General features: G+C 41.0%; 1 protein-coding gene across 2 annotated transcripts in view; it reads left to right on the forward strand.

Annotated features, from left to right (window-relative positions):
- The window catches only part of LOC113145813 (wiskott-Aldrich syndrome protein family member 3), a 30,575-nt gene that overhangs the window by 5,919 nt on the left and 5,045 nt on the right, over positions 1–19,611 (forward strand). Inside the window, exons 2-8 of one of the 2 annotated variants that reach the window (XM_026332905.1) lie at positions 8,275–8,419; positions 10,948–11,082; positions 15,270–15,423; positions 16,100–16,217; positions 17,456–17,524; positions 18,055–18,099; positions 19,469–19,602. In XM_026332905.1, the coding sequence (XP_026188690.1) occupies positions 8,287–8,419; positions 10,948–11,082; positions 15,270–15,423; positions 16,100–16,217; positions 17,456–17,524; positions 18,055–18,099; positions 19,469–19,602 (788 nt within the window). In that variant the 5' untranslated portion in view covers positions 8,275–8,286. The remainder of the gene's footprint in view (positions 1–8,274; positions 8,420–10,947; positions 11,083–15,269; positions 15,424–16,099; positions 16,218–17,455; positions 17,525–18,054; positions 18,100–19,468; positions 19,603–19,611) is intronic. The other variant, XM_026332913.1, reaches the window with a different exon arrangement.

Here is a 19,611-nt window from a genome sequence, read left to right on the forward strand (position 1 = left end):
GTTTGCATTTAGTAGAAGCCACTAAACATGGGGTGAGGGTTAGGGAGATTGTTCCTTAAACAGAATGCAGCAATTTAAAATACAGACTGTTTCTGTGTCTCTTAATGTTTGTGTTTTTTCTGCCAGTATTTGTCCTGTTCCACCCTCCAGTTTAAACTGGGAGCAGGGAAACTGGGACACATCCTATCGCAGCTTTAATATGACCTGTCTCTTTCTGTTTTCATCCCAGTGCCCAGGCGCTGCTGTCCCCTAACCTCAGACCAGTACACCCAGTTTATTGTATATATATGTGTGTGTGTGTGTGTGTGTGTGTGTGTGTGTGTGTGTGTGTGTGTGTGTGTGTGTGTGTGTGTGTGTGTGTGTGTGTTTGTGTGTGTTTGTGTGTGTTTGTGTGTTTGTGTCAGGTCACATGGTTCTGCCGGATGACTTGTTGCGATCGTGCTGAGGCCAACACATTTAATTGTGAGAGACGGGGTCGCAGAGGGGCACGCGGAGAATTCTCACAACACACACAGAGTGGAGAGCTGAAAACAGTTCAGACATGTCGCATTCATTCTGTGGCTGACCTGTTTACTAAACACATTAGCAGAGGATAAAAGGGAGCAAAACACAAATAATAGGAAGACTCAGGTTGCTGGTGGCTGCAGATTTAGATTTGACCCTTTTAATTTTTAATATGTAAAGCTGGGGCGGGGGGGGGGTCATACAAGTGTTTTTGCCCCTTTAAGCCAAAAAAAATCCTAGGCTTATTAAGCATATGGGAAAATGAGTGTACCTCTTATTAAAGCATAGTATGAATTTGGAACCGGCAAAAACAACGCAGGCTCATACAGAAAAAAATCTGAAGTAGGTGTAACTTTTTCAATGCAGTGTTGTCCAGTAAGGCACTCTGGTCATTCTCTGCAAACGTACATTCCTGACAGATGATGTTGTCACTTCAATGCTGTGTTTCACTCAATACTTAAACTTTTAGCTTAAAATACATGAATCTCTTACTGACACTGTACTTATTGGATTTGTCTTATTGTATTTAAAATAATCAGAATTCCTACTGTGTCAACTTATTTCACAACATTGCTTGTTAATACTGTGGTTTTCAGCAGCCAACTATAAATTTTATTTACTGATATTTTATACTCTAGTTAAATTAATTGGAGCCACTGGCTAGGAAAAATACTGGCATTAACATAAACTACACAAACGTATAGTTAATGAGCTGAAACAAGAAAAGAGTCATCACTATAAAGCAGGCTGAGATAGCATTAAATCCGAGTTTATGGTCCAGCTCCTCTCACGCTATTGAGTTAAAACAGAGTCTCACTTCTGTCATAACAGCTCAGAGACACTGAATGAATCTCTAATATAATAAATAGATAAAAACAAATCTCATGTACTGCAATGAATATTCTAAAATTTAGGATACTGTGGCTGTGCATGTGTGTCATTTTGCCTTTGGTTCTTTGGTCCCACATCTTTAAATGACCGCGTTACACATATACAGTATACACACACACACACACACACACACCTATATCCCATAGAGACAATGAAGTGATTGAGAGCTCTTGCAGAATTTCATTGCCCCAATGTAAACTTGCTTCTGTCTCCCTCAGTCCTACTCTGATCACTTCATTATCCAGCCAAAAATGAAAATACTTCAGAGGAAACCATGACAACAACTCCACAAAGCCCACTGCTGCTTCACAGAAAAAAAAAAAAGCTGGAGAGAGGAAGCAAAAGGCAAGCGTAAAATCTCTCATCTCCTCTCTGCTCCTCTCTTTTCCTCTGTTTTGCATAATTTGTTTTTAGGAAGGATTAGTGCAAAAAGGGGTGGGGGAGGAGAGGGGGATCTTAATTGTGATCATTTTGTACAATGGCTGCTCACCCAAGAGCATCAATAAATACAAACATCAAAGAGAGGGATAAATGAGAGTGTGGAGGGGCCATGAGGGATATAGAGACTTCAAGATGAAGGAGGAGAGGAGGGGAGAGGAGGGGAAAGGAGGCCAGAAGGCGGCGAGAAGCAGCGTGCAGGGGGTTGGGGTAAAATGAAGCTGTAACTGGATTCGCAGTGGTTGAAATTTAAATTGATTCCCTGTCAAAACCAGTTTTCTGCTATTTTGTTAACATTAAACTAAATAAGGTTATTTATTTAAAAAAAATAGGTTTTTCTTCAGCTAAGAGCTTGTTCAAGTTTTACTTTTTTTTTTTTTTAATTTTGCGCTTTATTCTGCTTTCCATTTTCTGATGCTTTTGTTAGCTGACTTGTGGCATAGAACCAAGTACAGAGCTTCCCGGGCCTGCAGAGCCAAGCCAGAGTAATCCTGACTCAGAATAAAACACTAGCTCTGTTTCACTGTGTTGGCTCATTTTCCTGTTTTCATAGCTGGGTCCTCACTGACTGTGAGGCCTGGCTTTATGATCTTGGCTGTTTTATTACATGGATCTCAAGCTGTTTGGTATTGCCAGAGCAGAGTTTACCTGATCTAAAAAGCAGCAAAGCAAAAATTGTCAATAATAAAAAAGGAGTTGAGGCCTTTAAAATATTTGTGCTGTGGCTTTTGAAATACTCTGGTTTTCCTGTTAGGAAATACACAAAACTGACATGGAAATTCTTTGTTTTTCAGGTCTCCTATAGCTTCCACAAATCATGGTCACTAGTTTGGAAAGGATGTCAATTCTTTAAAAACCTATTTCCTCCACTTATCTTGCCATAGGCTTTCAAATTTTTTTTAAACCCATACCAGGCACTAATAAGTCTGAAACTCTCACTCATTTTTAAAAGCAAGAAAATTACTAAAGAGGTTGTTTTTCATTTAACCCTTGAATCTGTATGGATGTCTTCAAGTAAACATATTCTATATAAAATCTGACTGCATCCCCTGACTTACAGCAGTTACCTGTATGTGGTGTTTGCACACTGTACTGTTACAACTGTAAGCTGGAGGGATTTTGCTGTACACTATTACCCATAATCTAAAACCTTATCAGAAATCTCAGATCTGAGATGAGCCCTTTTTGTACCTTTAAGTCAGTTATTTCAGAGTACTACTTAGCTCAGAGTAGCACACCAAGAGAGCCGTGTGTATGTGTCTGCGATCATTTGCGTGAGCTTAAGTCTTTATGGCCAAGCAGACGGAGCAGTAATAGCATTAGCTCATGCCTGCCTGACCGCCTGTGGGAATGATGAGTTTGGTTAAGGACAATAATTAATACAGTCTCTTCATTTAGTTGTGTCTCTCAGACGCACACTCATGTACATACAGCAAATTGTGTGAAATTTTGGAAATAATTCACCATCTATTTAGTTTTATGTCTAAAATACATCAAATATAGAATTTCAGACTAAAGTTTAAAACCAGACTAAATCTTTCTGTGTGCACCCTGGGGAGGTGTTTGGGTGCAGCATCCAAACTGGGGGCAATGTTTTGCCCAACATTTCAGTGCTTCTTCACCAACAGGCTGCAGTCAGCTTTGGATCAGAAGGATAAAGTCTTATCTGATTATAACTGTAATTATACCCATGGCCATTAAAATATGATGATGAGGATGAGATGGTTGTGTGGAAGACCAGCATGGAGTGTTAAATGTAGATAGCGAGGAGAGAGAAATGTGCCGCACAGCCACATGACCAAGAGGTGGACATTGGATAGATTCCCAGATAAGTCCATTAGTCACGGTGTAAACTACCTGCAACCTTTTGGGTACACCCCCCCCCCCCCCCCCCCCCCCCCCCCCCCCCCCTTTTTTCTTCGGCACACGGGCGAACAACACATAGCCAAATAAAACTAGCTGTTGTTCTTACATTTTAAGAGTTATATTGACGGCCTTGGTGTCGTTTGAAGCAAAAGCGTCCCAGTTTTCTATCGGCGCGCTGTAAAATGTGAAATATGACTCCCCTCCCCCTCTAGCGTCGAGCGCTGCCTGCCCAGTGTTGTCATGGCTACATTTACAGTAAGGAGGGGCTGCGTTAAAGCCCACTGATGCGTCACCAAACAAATCGAGTCATATACTGTTGGAAAGGCCTCATCATTGGCTACAAGATGCGTCAGTCACCATTGACGAACAATGTGACTGGCTGATTCTACTGTCAATCTGAGGATGTGAATTCTATTGGTTTTAGGGTTTTAGGCTGTAAAACGTAACGAACAGGTTTGATTGAGGCCTCATGTGATTCACAGAAGCTTGCTATGTCAAACTTTACTGAATAAACGGCGAAATCAACGGTAAAACAAACTGGATTACAGCTTTTTATGAGGAGGACGATGGTTTTATGGATTTACAATATAATAATACGTCTTTTGGACTAAAAAATTGATGCACTTTGTTCTATGGATTTAAACGAACAAAACAATATGCGACACTCTATGTTTGAGTACACATATGAAGTAACACGACAGAAAGGTAAGAAGCAGCATACTATACTGTATTTGTACTGTTGTTAAATATCAAGGAACTGTAGTCGCTGTGATTATTCATCCTAAATTGCTTTAAAAGCTTTAAAAATCTTTGGTGAAATATCTGGACATAACGCTACAACTTTAGGAGCGGGGTGGAGCTAAGAGGTTAAAGTGCCCTTGTGATTAGAAAATTACAATAGAAAGACCACAAGTTGGGTCTCTGATGGTTAAGTTTAGTTTAGGACATTTGATTAAACATTATAGAAGTGTTTATTATATGGCACCTACAGCGATGGCTCAAAATTGGAACACATTTTCAACAACTAACAACTAAACTAATCAACTGCAAGGTGCAAGGAGCCAGGTGAAGTGAGCCCCCTGGTTTCCATTCATTATACTCAGCCAAGCTAACCAGCTGCTGCCTGTAGAGAATAGTCCCAGTCTTGACATTACTGAATTATTGAATAGATACTTGGAAATTACCATCACAAGACCTCTATCAAATATTTCCACTTTGATTATTCTGCTGTATCCTAAGGTTTACTTAAAAATATCTAGATGAAACTAACTCAGAGGTTGCAGATATGTAACTATAACCTAATCCGGGTTAACACAGGGAAACTCTTCACCTCTCATTTCAGAAATCCTATCCTTGAATGCCAGCAGCCAATAGCTACCAGCCTCTGATGGGCTAATTCATGCAGCTGCAGCTCTTCTCTGCCGTGTCCTTAAACAGTTTCATCTTGTCATAAATCTTTGATCTGAAGTGGCCTGTCAGAGTTCAGCTTCCCAAACTGTTTGACAACATCCTCTGTTGCTAAATCAGTGCTGGGCCCTAAAGTCTCCTGTGCTGCATAAGTGCAGGTGTCAGGCAGCAGTAAATCCTCTGGATATCTGCTTAGAATTTAAAGTTACAACCTTTACTTTTCACAGGGTTGCCCATCCTTTATCTCCTTTCTTTATTTAACTCTGTATTCTCTAACTCTTTCCTGTCCTGCTGTCTGCTTATTCTCTCTCTCTCTCTCTTTCATACTATTTTCAGTCACAGAGCAGACTGCGTGTTGCCGAGACAACCTCCCTATGGCTCCATGACATACTTTTTGCAACTCTCCTTCTTCCTCCCTGTCATCTTCTAAATTTTCTCTTCACCTTCCTCTGGTCTCAGAGTCTTAAAATGCCTGGCTGTAAATGGTCCGTGAATTACAGTATGTTAAAGGTCAAATTCTCTCTTACATGTCTTAAATATTGTTGGTAATAACCCAGTAACCTAATGTGACTGTCTGTAAAGACATAAGTATTATGTAGTCTGATCCCAGCATATCTCATTTTTCCCTGGTAGAGCTTTGTGTGGTTTCCCAGCAATACCCATTCATTCCCTGTTATTGACTTTTCTGTCTACGATCTTTGTCCTCTCTATCCAGACGCATAATGACTACCAGGATCACTGTTCAAGCAGGATCTTTTCATCAGAGCTGTTGAAATAATGTAACTTTAGGTATTTTTGGGCCCCTCTTTTTTGTTCCTTAGTCTCTAGTGTGACACAGCAGGCTGCTGCCAGTTTGCCCTGTAACTGACCTGAATGAACTTTTGTGAGAACAAGAGCCTTTGGGTCAAAATGCTGTCTGTGTGTGTGTGTGCGCGCGCGTGCGTGTGCGCGTGCGTGCGTGCCACAGAAAGCAAGAGGATCCGCATCATTTCATGCATGTAAGCCGACATCACAAACCCAGACTAAATGGCCTCAATATCTAGTACACACATCAGCATCCCTCACACACGGCCCCTCTGTTATCCAGCACTGAACACACACCCACTCTGAGATGAACCCAGACATGGGGAATACCTACTCCAGTCTTAGACAGTCTAGAGGATGAGATATTCCCCCTTACTGATTTATTAATGAAAACCAGGAAAAGATGGAGAGAAGGTCTATAACAAGAAAATGAAGCAAAAAAAAAAAAAAGCCCAATAGCGAGGGATTGAACGAATGAGGAAAGTAAGAGACGAACAGCTGCTACGAGGCGGCTATAGCTGGTGAGAGGGAGGGTGTATGTATTATTAAACAGCTACGGTGTCAGATTATTTACAGCAGCTGGAGCTATGGGTCGATATTGGCTCACACACATGCACACACACACTCAGGGAAGCTCGATCACACTCTCAAGACAAGCCGACATTATCTGAGGTGGTTTGTGTAATTGAATGTCAGAAGCTATTAGAGGGAGGAAGGGGAGGAGAACGTGTGTGAGAGAGAGACATAAAGAGGACAAACTAGTCACTTTTTAGTAAAGTTGACGTGTGGTTCAGGACAAATTAGGGAGTCATGTGAACACATGCAGACATTGAGTCCAAATCAGCTTCAGACTTGATGTTATTGATAGGTGTTGGTATGTTTTTTATCAGAATTCTTCTGCTAAGCTTCTCTAAGCTCACATATTCTGCAAGGAAATTCTTGTGTCGCTGTTTATCTCCGTTGTCTCATCTTCATTTCTCTCATCCCGGAAATTTCACATTAGAAGCGTGGGAGACAGTGTGAGAACAGCACTGACCTGGGAACAGACACACCTCCCACATGCACATATGCGCCCTCGTTCACGTGCGCAACAGTGGGAACGCACACACGCCAAGAAGCCCCACGTGCTTTTAATTCTGAAGCACGCAGACAAACAGGCCACATGGACGCGCGCTGTTACACACTTTGCACGTAAAACGATGGCCCAAAAATAACAAACGCGTCCCACATAGAGAGTTCACTCCAAACTCAGAAGAGCACAGCACTTTCCTCTCACGTGTCAGTAGCTCTTGCTCTAAATGCTCTTCATCACTTTCCTTCTCTCTCTATCATTATCATTTGCTTCAAAGAGCAAAATTACAGTCTACATTTACAGTTCATGTAATTTATAGGTAAACCTGCTTTTTATTTGCTGTTATTGGCTGATTGTTTATCAGATTACATAATTGCTTAACCCTGTTCTGTCCTGGTCTCTACTCTACTGTATCTTAAGGATGTCTTTTTAAGACCTATTTTTTTTTTCTATTTGGATAATTCCCCACTTCAGCAACCCTCAAAGTCATTTTCAATCTCCTTAGTGCTGCTTGACAACCAAAACATTTAACACTTGAGCTCCAGAATTATAGACTTGAACTGGCAGGTTGCTCACTGAAAAATATCTTAAAACCTGCTCATTTTGACCACGGCACACTTCAGGCCAATAACTTGCATTTTTAAACCTAAAAAAATAAGTATCTTACCCCCTGTAGTCTGGCCACTCTCTTTCACACAGTCACTCAATCTTCTTATATCTCTGTCTTGCTCACTTTTAGTTCGCCTCTATCAGTCTTTTTCCCTTATTTTTTCTTCCTTTTAAGCTTTTATTCCATCCTCCTTTCATCTGCTGTTACTGCCTTTTTCTCTCCCGCACTCTATCTCTGTCCCTCGTGGTTTCTCCGGCCACAGTTGCAGCTCGTTAGCACCATTTAGAAACATCTTTCCGGCCCATTTGGCTCTTGGCTCATCTTAGCCGCAGCAACATTAAGCAGCGTGATGTGTGACTGTGTCGCACGGTGGACATGACACCTCAGTTTTCATCAAGACTCACAGCTGAGCACCAAATTGCTTTTCTTCAGCTTTTTTTTTTTTTTTCTTTTGTTCTCGCCTGTCTCGGAGCTGTGATGTGGTATTTACTTTTCCTGCAGGGAATTTAAATACGGAGCTGCAGCTTGTTACATGATCAGGAGCAACATTCAGTCATTCAGCTTAAGGTATAGTTTTAGGGGATGTCATGTCACATATTATAAAACCTTACATGGAGTAAAGATCTAGATTAATTCTCACAATTAACCAATCATTTCTCTTTCTGCTCTGTTGCTTCCTCAGGTGTAGCGCAGCATGCCGTTGGTGAAGAGGAACATCGAACCCAGGCACCTGTGCCGTGGGGCGCTGCCAGATGGAGTGACCAGTGAACTGGAGTGTGTCACCAACAGCACCCTGGCAGCCATCATCAAACAGCTGGGCAGTCTGAGTGAGCATAATTTTAAAATCTTAACTTAAAATCACATATCCATCTATTACCTATACCACTTATCTTGTAGTGGATCATGGGGGCAGGGTGGGCTGGAGCCTCTCCCAGCTGACCATGGGCAAGAGGTGGGGAATACCTTAAAGAGATGGACAATTAAAATCATGTCTGATAATTGAATTGCGAAGAAGAGAAGTAGGGAGATATTCCTGCAACGCCCTGTAGACACTACAGTTTCCAGGTGATCCTTTCAGGTCATGAACAAAAAAAGGCGCTTACGTTCACGCTTCGCCACATGAGGACTTGTGTTACCGACAACCTCTGAATTGCTGTGAGCAGATCCCAGTCTGTCATCCTTGGCATTTTGCAGTCACACCCACTAGTTATGAATTGAGAGCTGTGTTCCTGTAAATGTATCATTTGCACATGTTGATTAACTGTATGTCAAGAGAAGTAAGCATTAAGTACAGTTATCAGGGCATTTAGTGGGGAAACGTGGAATACAATAAATTCAAGATGATTTTTATAGACACAACAACACTCTCATAAACATGTTGTGCTTGCTGTGACGCAGCTCTAAGAATTACCCAGCAGTAAAATCCATGAGTCAGTATTCTGCAGTTAGCAGGGTCCAGATGCATCATAATCAGAGCACCCATCATTTTCTTTTATCTCTAGAATGTTTTCTTCGTAACGGCCTATAATAAACTTGTGTGGTCCGTTTTTAAACAATGCATTAATTCTAAGGTGATGTTGCTGTTTTTCAGGATGCAAAACAATGTGGAAAGAGAAGCTGGGTCTCTGGAAATATATTAAAAAAAAGATATTTAGATTTGATTAAAAGGGGCCAATTTAAATTCAGTGACAGCTCACTGCAAATGTGTGAACGCTCTACCTCTGCTCCATCTGTCATGTTGTGGGCTGAGAGATGAGACAGAAAGAGGAAAAGAGATGAAGAGACATTGATGATGTGCTGCAGGTGTTTGTTCATCCTCTATGTGTATGCATTTTATTGGTTTTAGGAGTGGTTGTGTTATTGAAGAAGGCTGCATTTCTGTACCTTGGTTAATACAATTAAATATATGCACCTCTCCCTCGGTCGCACCAGACACAGACACACTCGCAGGCATAAAGGGCCTTTTTAAGTATTCAGTCCGACAGGTGCACTGCAGGAAGTAGCCTGTACTGCTGAGCCAGACAGAGGGAGGTGGAGGAACAGCATCAGCTCTTGTCATAAATTTGTTTTATTATGCTATTTTTGGGCCCTTTTTACATTTCTTTGTGTAGGATCTATCTCACCAAGAATCAGTAATTTCTGTTGCTCACATCAAACTCTTCAATGCCTGCTGGTAAACCAGCCCGAGAGAACAATGTGTAGTAGTTATTTCCAAATAAAAGACAATATTTTGGGCAAGAGACTGCTGCTATGCCACCTGCATCACTCTGCAAGTCCGGAGAGTAAACAGTAGTTAAAATAGTATAACCTGAATCTTGACTGGAAGCCCACATGAACCACAGTTTGATCTGCCTGCCCCTATAAAGCTCCACTGGAGCAGTTGGTTTTAAAGTGCCTTCTCAAGTGCACCTCATCCAGTGATGGCAGTAACTATTGGTCCTGTAAATTCCTACATAAACTCACAGTTTTTTCACAGGCTGCTTTTTCAACGATTTGCTACCAAACATGGTAGCAGACCAAACAAAACCAGCACCAAATTTAGCATTGATGAAGACATGCTTGTTGAATTATGCGGACAACACAAGTCTTTTTAACGTATTGTGCAAGACGTAACGTTACTACAATAGGGCCGACAAAGAAATGGCGTGTGTCACGAAGTCACTATAGCTGGCAGGTGTGTGGTCTCTTGATGAATTCTCTAGTGTGTGCATTCAGAGAATTATGAAAAATCGGTTGAAACTGTCCTTACGTCTGTGGTCTCCAATGTTTTTAAAATCAGTGAAGATTTTAAAATCTTCTACTATGTCCCCAGCCAGGTACCGTGTCTAATTTTGTGATATATTGAGTAGCAGACCCTCATTTTCTTTGTTTTACACTCAATTCACCACATGCACGTGCATGGTGCTACAGTATACAATTGTGTGCAGTAGTATCTCACAATCCTGTTTTTGTTGAATGACAATTGCTATTGTGATGTGATCTAAGTCTACGTCACAACACATGCAAGTCCCATTTTACCACAGTATGTTGCCAAGGTCATTAATGAATCTTCACACAAACAATGTTTGTTTACAAGAAAACCCCAGCAGGCAGAGTTAGTAGAGCAGACATTATACTTTCATGATTGTTAATGACTAAAAATTTGCAATAAATGTGATGCCACAGAATCTTTATACAAAAGGCAGATCCCCACCATGTGAATCACAGAATTTTAAGGAGACAAAGGGTAAAGTTGTGATTAGGTGGTAAGATAGTGGTAAGGGTTTAGTTTAGGACAATGAATCTAAGTCAATGTAATGCCCCCATGAGCTGTAAAAACCAGTCTGTGAGTGTGTGTGTGTCTGTCTGTGTGCAGGTCGCCATGCAGAGGACATATTTGGTGAACTGTTTAATGAAGCCAACAGCTTCTACCTGAGGATGAGCAGCCTGCAGGAGAGAGTGGACCAGCTGGCCGTGAAAGTCACCCAGCTCGACTCCACTGTGGAGGAAGGTAGGGGCTGTGTGTGTATCTGTTTATGTGTGTGGTTTCATGAAGTATTTAGTTGTGAATTAAAACTTGAGTTGGCTTTGTTCTGTTGGCTGGCAGGCAGGGATTTTCTGTCAAGGGTATTTGAATTTTTGTTTGTATGTGACCTGTCAGAGTTCCCTCTGCAAGGATTATAGTGACTGCACAGGTGTGTGATGTTGTGTTTTATCTTTTTTTTTGCATTTTTTTTTCCCAGTGCAGTGGATTATTAATTGTGTCACGGATAAAGAGCAGGGACTATTTCTGTGTGTATTTGATGAATAGTGTATATGTGAGCAGCTGACTTTTTTTTTCTATTCCATTGCCTGTGTGTGTGTGTGTGTGTGTGTGTGTGTGTGTGTGTGTGTGTGTGTGTGTGTGTGTGTGTGTTTTTACAGTGAGCCATATTCATTATCTCTATCACTAAGCTTTTCAGTAACTGAAGGTCAGTTCTCTTAAGGCAGTAATTGATAGATCTGCACATGCACTTGGTCAGACTAGGTTATGATGATCCAGTTATTGCTTACAGGAGGATTACAGAGCAGAGTACGGTGGCCCCAGAGGCTCACACTGAGCTGTATTGTGAAATGTGAAACAACCCCAAATCTAGTGCTTTCCCCCCCCCCTCCTCTGTTATTTTTTTTCACTTCCAATTCTCCTTCTTGCTCCTTCCTCCTCCATTTTTCTTTTCATCCCATCCCTTATTTGCTTTGCTCCTCAAATTTCTTCTTTCGCTATCAGTCTCCTTTTTCTCTTCTCTTCTTCCATCCTCTGCCTACTGCATTCTCTACCATCCTCACCTTTGTTTAACTTCTATTTTTCTCCAATATTATTATATTCTCCAATATCTTCCATCTCTCTTTTTATTTTCCCCACTTGTTTCCCTCCATCCATCCATAATGTATGCTGCTTATTCAATAGGCCTCTCTACTTCCTTCACACTCTCTCCATTTCTCCCTTCTCTTTTTATTTTCTGTTCTGATGATCCTTACTCTCTCGTTTTCCCTTTCTATCTTCCAAGCCTGCTCACACTTCTAACCATCAAACCCTTCAGTTTCTCTTTCATTCTTTCTTCCTCCCCCTTTTCCTGTTGTCCCTCCTGCCTCTGGATTCTGTTTCTTTTCCTCCATTTATCTCGTGCCTTCTCTCCCTCTCTCCCTCTTTTTCTCTCTGTCTCTGTCTCTCCCTGCCGATACTGCCTAGTCATTCTGCAGCACAGCCGGCTCAGACAAAGAGCGTCAGATAGAGCAGCACAGACAGGCATGAAAAGCAAAAGCTCAGCAGTCCTCTACCTTATCCTCTTCCTCCTCCTCATCCTCCTCTCCTGCCCACGCTCCTTTCATCTCCTCTCTCCTCCTCCTCCTACACACCAACCATTTGTCCATCCTTCATTTCCTACCACACATTCACGCTCTCGTCTGTCTCTACTTTTCGCCTTACACTTTCTCAGTTTGCACCTCACACCTCACATCTTTTCACTTTCTTCCAGCCACCCTTCTCATCCCTCTCTCCCACCCTGTCATTCTTCATTCCTTCTCAGGACAAGTGACAACATGAATGTTTTATGACATTCAAGAAAGGAAGAAAGGAAGGGAAGTACAACAGGGAAGAATAAAACAAAGAAGGATAGGAAGGGAGAGCTATTTGGGAAAAATGAAACAAGGGACAGTTAAAAGTCAAAGGAGGAATCAATGAAAGAGATGATAATGGAAACGAGACACTTAAAAAAGGGAAGGGGAAAGAAGAGAAACATGAAGAACCAAAGGGTGGTGGAAATGGAAGGTAAAAGGTAAGGAAAGAAGGTGGCAAGGCATAGTACAAGGAAAAGGGAGAAACACTGGATGGAGGAATGAGAAAAAAACAGAAGAAAGGGGCAATCAAAAGGAAAATGTAGACAGGAAGGAAGAAAAGGATAAAGGAAAAAGTAGAAGAAAGAGCACAAGGGCTTGATGAAAGGAAAAAGTGAATTTAATATTAAGAAATTTGGATTTGTACTGAAAGTATATAAGCTATTTTACTACACGCAGATTTTTTGTGTCTTTGCCATGTAGCTGTTGTATAGTGAAAGCTTCCAATAATGCCAATGGCAGCTTTCATTCAGAGTGAATACTTTTGTTCACCAATACGCTGAAGTTTTACAGAAAACAAAAAGTCGAACACATTTGGCGTCAAGTTTAATTTCTACTAAAAGCTGTGTCGAAATGCAAACTGATGGGAACTTGTAAACATAAGTTCATGTGATTGTGCAGTGGTACAGAAGATACTTTGTTGAAGACTCACGAGAATCACATTTTCACACTTTGTTCATGGGAACAGAATGAGACAGAGCAATATCACACTCCACATCTCAAACCCACACCACTTAAAGTAACTCAATCTGCATTAAGGAGCTCTTTATTGCAAAAGTTGGCTCCACTGCAAATCATGTCAGCCCCTTAATAGGCTCATTTATTACATTAATCTGGTTATTACTAGCAATTATCAAAGCTGTATGCACAGGAATGTGCAGAGAGAAGTGAGATCAAAGTGCAAGACTGAACAGTGAGATACAAGAAAGAAGCTACAGGAGGTGTGTGTGTGTGTGTGTGTGTGTGTGTGTGTGTGTCTACAGTCGAGGTTTCTTTGAAGATGTGTCTGAATGAAAGTTGAATTAGCTGCTGGTGTTTGTGGATTATTCATTTGGCTGCAGGGACAGAAGCTTAAGAAGAAATGATCAGAGCAAACAGGAGTGTGCACTGGCTGCACAATCTGCACACACACACACACATACGCACAAATCAAACAGCCAATCAATCTTTAGTTTTTACAGAAGAATCCTTTGAGAAAGAGATATACACATAAATATATGAGACAGGTAGACACAGTACAGACGCTAAGGTAAATCACTAGCAGGAACATATATCACATTGAGATGATTTAACCTTATTTTATTCTGGGCTGATGGTCACAGAACACGTGTGTGTGTGTGTGTGTGTGTGTGTGTTTAGCCATCTGGTAGATCCGGAATACCATTTATAGCATCAAAACACTTCTGGGGTTAAGGGATTGACACCTGTAGTATTTTCTCTCTGTCTCACTCACACTTTCTCTTTTGCTCTGTCTCACACTCACAAACTCGCTGGCTCCTGTTTGTAAGACTACAGATCATATTATCTCGCGGTCCCAGACGGTGCCTAACACACAATGCATTTGAAGGTTGAATGCATACAAGCTGCGCTCACAGACACACTATCTCTGCATTGCTCCACTGCATACAGGAACCACACACACACACCTCTGTGGCAGCAGAAATGTGTGTGTGCGATGCTTATTAAGCTGATGCTACAAGCTGTAAAACTAATCTGTCCCTGCTGTGCTATTATCACCTTCTGTGTGTGTGTGTATACATATGTATGTGTTTGTGAGTGCACACAGTATATAAGCTGTCTGTATTACATTATATATTGTGCATGTCTTTAGGCATGTTTAAATACTATTATTATTATTATTATAGGGACTGAAAGGTGTGTTGTTTTCATTGTTTTCTTGGACAAAATTGGAGAACTGAAGTTCTTTATATAAATATTTTTGCATGTTGCAAGAAATGTGTCAGTGTTAAAAGAGACATCACTTCAAGAGTTCTCTGAAAATTATTTTATCACAAAGTGTCATATGGTGTTTTTGTGTCTAAATTTCTACTTTGGCTTGTAGCATTTTACGTCCTGTGTTTCTGCCTCTGCAATCCCTGGGTCAGAGCCACACAGACCAGTGTGATATTGAAATCTGAAACTGCTGTAACACAAGCAATTTAATATCTACTACATAAGCAGCAGACAGCACATGCTGTTTTTTTTTAAAAATATTTTTGTATTTGTTGAGAGACACCTGGGGGAAGGGTAATGTAAGTTGGCTAACATAATCAATCATTCATGTTTTTATTGCATTAGCAATGCAATGAAATGTATTTTTTTGTGTTTTTGGCCTGATATTTTGCAGCCTGACCTGTCATTTATGTTATTACAGAAATATTCAAATAGGGCTGCTCATTGAAGATAATCCCTTGAAGGATTAAAATAGCTGTTTTTACTCAAATACAACTAAGGATACACACTGTATGATTCTGCCTATAATTTAGTCAAGGATGTTTCTGTACTTAATATTTACTAAATAGCAACTTTAAATTTTCCTTCCAGTCTCCCTGCAGGATATCAACATGAGGAAGGCGTTTAAGAGCAGCACCATTCAGGACCAGCAGGTGGTGTCAAGAACCTCCGTTCCCAACCCCGTGGTTGAGATGTACCATCGTTGTGACAAACCTCCACCGCTAAACATTCTCAGCCCGTATAGGTCAGTAGTTTAGCCTGGCTTTATCACATTAGTCAACAAATGTGTTGGTTTGACCTCAAATACTCTATACTATACCTAAAATCAGGAGCAGGTAAGTCACCAACACATTAAGTATTTCCTGACAAAATGGAGGAAAAAAAAGTGAAGTTGTTTCTTTCTGTGCATCCAATTAACTTCAAATAACCTGGAGGATTCATTGATTTTTGTCCCTTCTAGGACACACTAACACCATGAGAGATGGCATGATTTCAGCTCTCCGTCACTTCCACATAATTTTATGGATATTTCTGTTGAGGCACCACACTGTTTCTTCATAAATAATGACATGCTGGCCCTTATTATATTCTAAATCATTCCCAGTTGTCTGCATCCCAGCACATGTTCCTGTTTCGGCAGAATCCCTGTAGTGATTAAATTTGTATATTTTTTGTATTGACTCTGGTGTTCAACACAGATTAGCAAGTTAAGTATCTGGGTTCATTAGCTATTGCATACATTTGTTTGGACATCTGTTATTAAACTCTAACAAGTCCTGCTCAGTTTTATTTCCGTTAGGCCCCCCAACTTGTTTGCCATCTGCCTGACAGACCCCCCAACCTTTTTACCACCCTGTTTCCAATCAAATGAAAACAATTGCCTTTGTTTTTTGTATCCATCTCTCCATTTATCCTCTCAGAGACGACAAGAAGGACGCACTGAAGTTTTACACTGACCCCTCTTACTTCTTCAACCTGTGGAAGGAGAAAATGCTGCAGGCCACAGAGGACAAGCGGAAGGAGAAGAGACGTCAGAAGGTATGGTTGTGTGTGAGTCCACTTGTCTGGGAATGTACAATATATATGTACTGTATACGAGTACAAGATGGGGGACTCGATGTGTTTGCATGTGTTATTGTGCTCCAGTGTGCTGTGGGCTGGTTGTTTGTGAGAGCACAGGAGAACAGTCAGAGAAAATCATTGATTTAATTTGCAAATCTGTTTTTGTTTTCCTGCTGAGTTGTTTCTTTTTTTTATGCTGTTATTTCATTTTCTGCATTCTAATCTTACTGTACTCACCATTTAGCTTGGCTTTGTTGTGTAATTGTAATTGTAAAACTGATACAGCAGCAGTTAGACAGGCTCATTACCCAGAGACAGATAAATGGCCAAAGAGGAACACAGTTTTTAATAGATTATATGTTAAATCACAAAGCCCAGAATATCTCTGTAAACATATTTAGACCAAGATGTAGTTTTGACATAATATTTCAGCTATTACAGAACAGTCTTGGGTTTATATTTCTAGTTATGTAGTCAGGTGTAGAGGACAGGGATATTTTTTTGCATCTGGAAGCACTAACAGCATCTTGACTTAAATGAAATAACACCAATGTATTTTGAAATGCTGTACATACATATGTGTAACATATTTCTGTATATAACAGTATGTTTTTATGATATGAGGCCCATCATGCGACTCATACTCCTCGCTTTGAAAGAGTTGATTTAATGTGGGCGAAGCTATTTTGAACAGTCACTACATGTTCAGTTACAGCAAACTAATTGGCGTAGAGAATTAAATATTTCACAGCTAAAGTTTGGCAGTATTCCCCTTTGATTCAAAGGCACCTAAAAATGCTGCACCTCTCTCCATCAGCACCCTCCGCAGTCATTTTTCAAACCCCTGAAATGCTGCTGCTGTATACGTTTGCCGCACTTTGTCGATATTTCTGTTCAGTTTAATGCTGCTCACATTTTTCTGTTCCCTACCTCTGACATGGAAACTGTGCAGAATAAAATCCCTTTAGGAACAAACTAGTTTTTCCGCTGGAATTAAAAAACAGGTTGAATACCAAGAGGACACTGCAGGTCGCTGCAGAGAATGGATCATCCCTCTTTACCTTTTTCCTTTTGTCTTCCTTTTTTTTAAATTTATCTTCAGAAAAATACCTGGCCTTCCAAGACACACACCCCATCCTTCCTCCACCTCCTCCTTCTTGTCCTCCTCTGCTCATTCTAACGCACCAGCTTATTTTTCTCCCATGTTTCCATAGGGCTGTCCGGCCCACCCTGACAGGCCCCAGTCCAGACAGGCCCCACCCAGGAGCCCTCTATCCATCTCTGTAAGACAACCCTGACCCCTAACCTGCCCCATGCTGCCCCCCTATTTCACCCCTCCACACTCCACTAACACACATCACACATTCAGGACACACAGACCCACATAGTGACACAGAGGGAAACACAGTTATTAAAAAAAAAACAAACCAGTAAGTGGTTGTATTTGAGTAATATTAAAAGATGCAGATACACACACACTCCCCTGTCTTTGTGTCTGTGTGTGTTGGCGTGCAGTAGCTTGGTGCCTCACCCTCTCTCTATCCCTCTGTGTTTTGTTTGGTTTGGTTACTGTCTTGTGTTCCTAGATGTTTTGGGTCTGTGGTCCATCGTGTGCTAATGTGTTGGTGTTGTCTAATCTGTTTCTGGGTGGTGGGTAGACTAGTGTGTGTAGTAGGATCAGTGTGAATTTACTCCATGGTGACGGAGCTGGTGATTTTCCCCCTGCCCCCCCCCCCCCCTGCACGAGAGAAATCAATAATCAATGGCTGAGTTTCTCTCCTCTGTCTGTCTGTCTCTTCCCTCCTTGTTCTAGGAGCAGCAGAGGCAGGTTGAGGACCCCAGCAGAGAAGTGAAGAAGGTCAGCCATTACTCACACACAAAAAGCAATACCATTTTTAATGTAGCGGTAATCACAACTGCCTTCTGAGATTAGCATGAAAGTGCTGTGATCATGGACAAAAGTAAATCCATTTAAGTCAGGATGCTACAATATTAGGCATCACATAACTGTAACCCTGCTCTTCTGGAGTATAACCTGCTCCACGAAATAGATTATTGATTATAACAAAAGAGGAATTAAAGGTACTGCACAAATGAGTCTCTATTTTCTGGCTAGCATTTTAGCAGTTATCCCACCAACCGCAACAGCACATGACGACATATTAAGCTCCCAATTATGTACTGCGGTTTTTATGTTGCCATCATAGTTTTGCGAGATATAGTCCATTTAATCAAAATGTTTACATGTTTTAAAGCTATTCAGTTCATCTGCCCATTAGTCTTCTGGCTTCCAGCACCACCTTTTATGGGAGGACACAGAAATGAGTCTCTGTGTGTTTTGGATGGAACAGGTCTTTAGTGTAAAAGTATAACAGCCTGTGAAGGATTTAGTTTTTAGGCCTCATGCCTGATGCCCACTTTTTGTTTAAGCTCTTATATTATAAGTAACCCCAGAAATAATAAATAGTCAGTCAGTATTAGAGTATTATCTCCTGCAGTGATGTTGAAATATAGTAAGAAGCTTTGTGTTATCAACTATTAAGCCACCTGTTCTTCAGTGGTAGCAATGATATACTTCATTGTTCACGAAAAGTCTCTACAGTGTTAATCTCTTTTAGTTACCCATCTTTGCACAATTCATTTGGACACGTGCATCTTTTTTTCTCCTAAGAGCCCTATTTTGTTCACTATTCACCAGGTGCACTAATTCTAGACATTAGCTAATAGTTCATTACTCGTTAGTTCACCGCCTCGTGACTAGTATGAGGTCCCTGAGTGGAATGAATCTGACATAGGCAGGAACGAGCCAACAGTGAACTCAGCCTTTTATGCGTTAAACTGCAGAGCAGACACCATTGCAATAAGGAGAACTCTTAATTACTACAAAACCATATTCAGTGGAAGTATAATGAAGCCATTTGCTTTAAGTAGCTGGAGTAATACTCTCTCCAATGTCTATTAACAACGTCCCAAATGGGATGTTAGAAGGGTACAGCTGTGCTAAATCTCTGTACCAGAGCAACTGAAAGCTAATGTGATACAGCAGCATGCTGCACTATAGCATCTCATTTACCAGATGTCCTTATTTCAGTGTAAACTTTAACAGCACCAATAGATAAGAGACACGATGAGACAAAAACACCAAAGTTTAATGCATCATTACCCAGAACTGCTGTGGAAAAATATGCACCTTTCTCTTTTTTTTTTTTTTTTTTTTTTTTTTGAAGGTGCGTAAAGCTCGGAACCGGCGTCAGGAGTGGAACGTCTTGGCCTATGACAAAGAGTTCAGACCAGACGCAAGGCTCACCCCCTCCCCTTACCATGGCATGTCCTCTGAAGGCTCCCTTTCCCCGGACAGCAGGTACACACA

The sequence above is a fragment of the Mastacembelus armatus genome, chromosome 18, assembly GCF_900324485.2.
Source record: "Mastacembelus armatus chromosome 18, fMasArm1.2, whole genome shotgun sequence".
In the NCBI taxonomy this organism is placed as follows: Eukaryota; Metazoa; Chordata; class Actinopteri; order Synbranchiformes; family Mastacembelidae; genus Mastacembelus; species Mastacembelus armatus.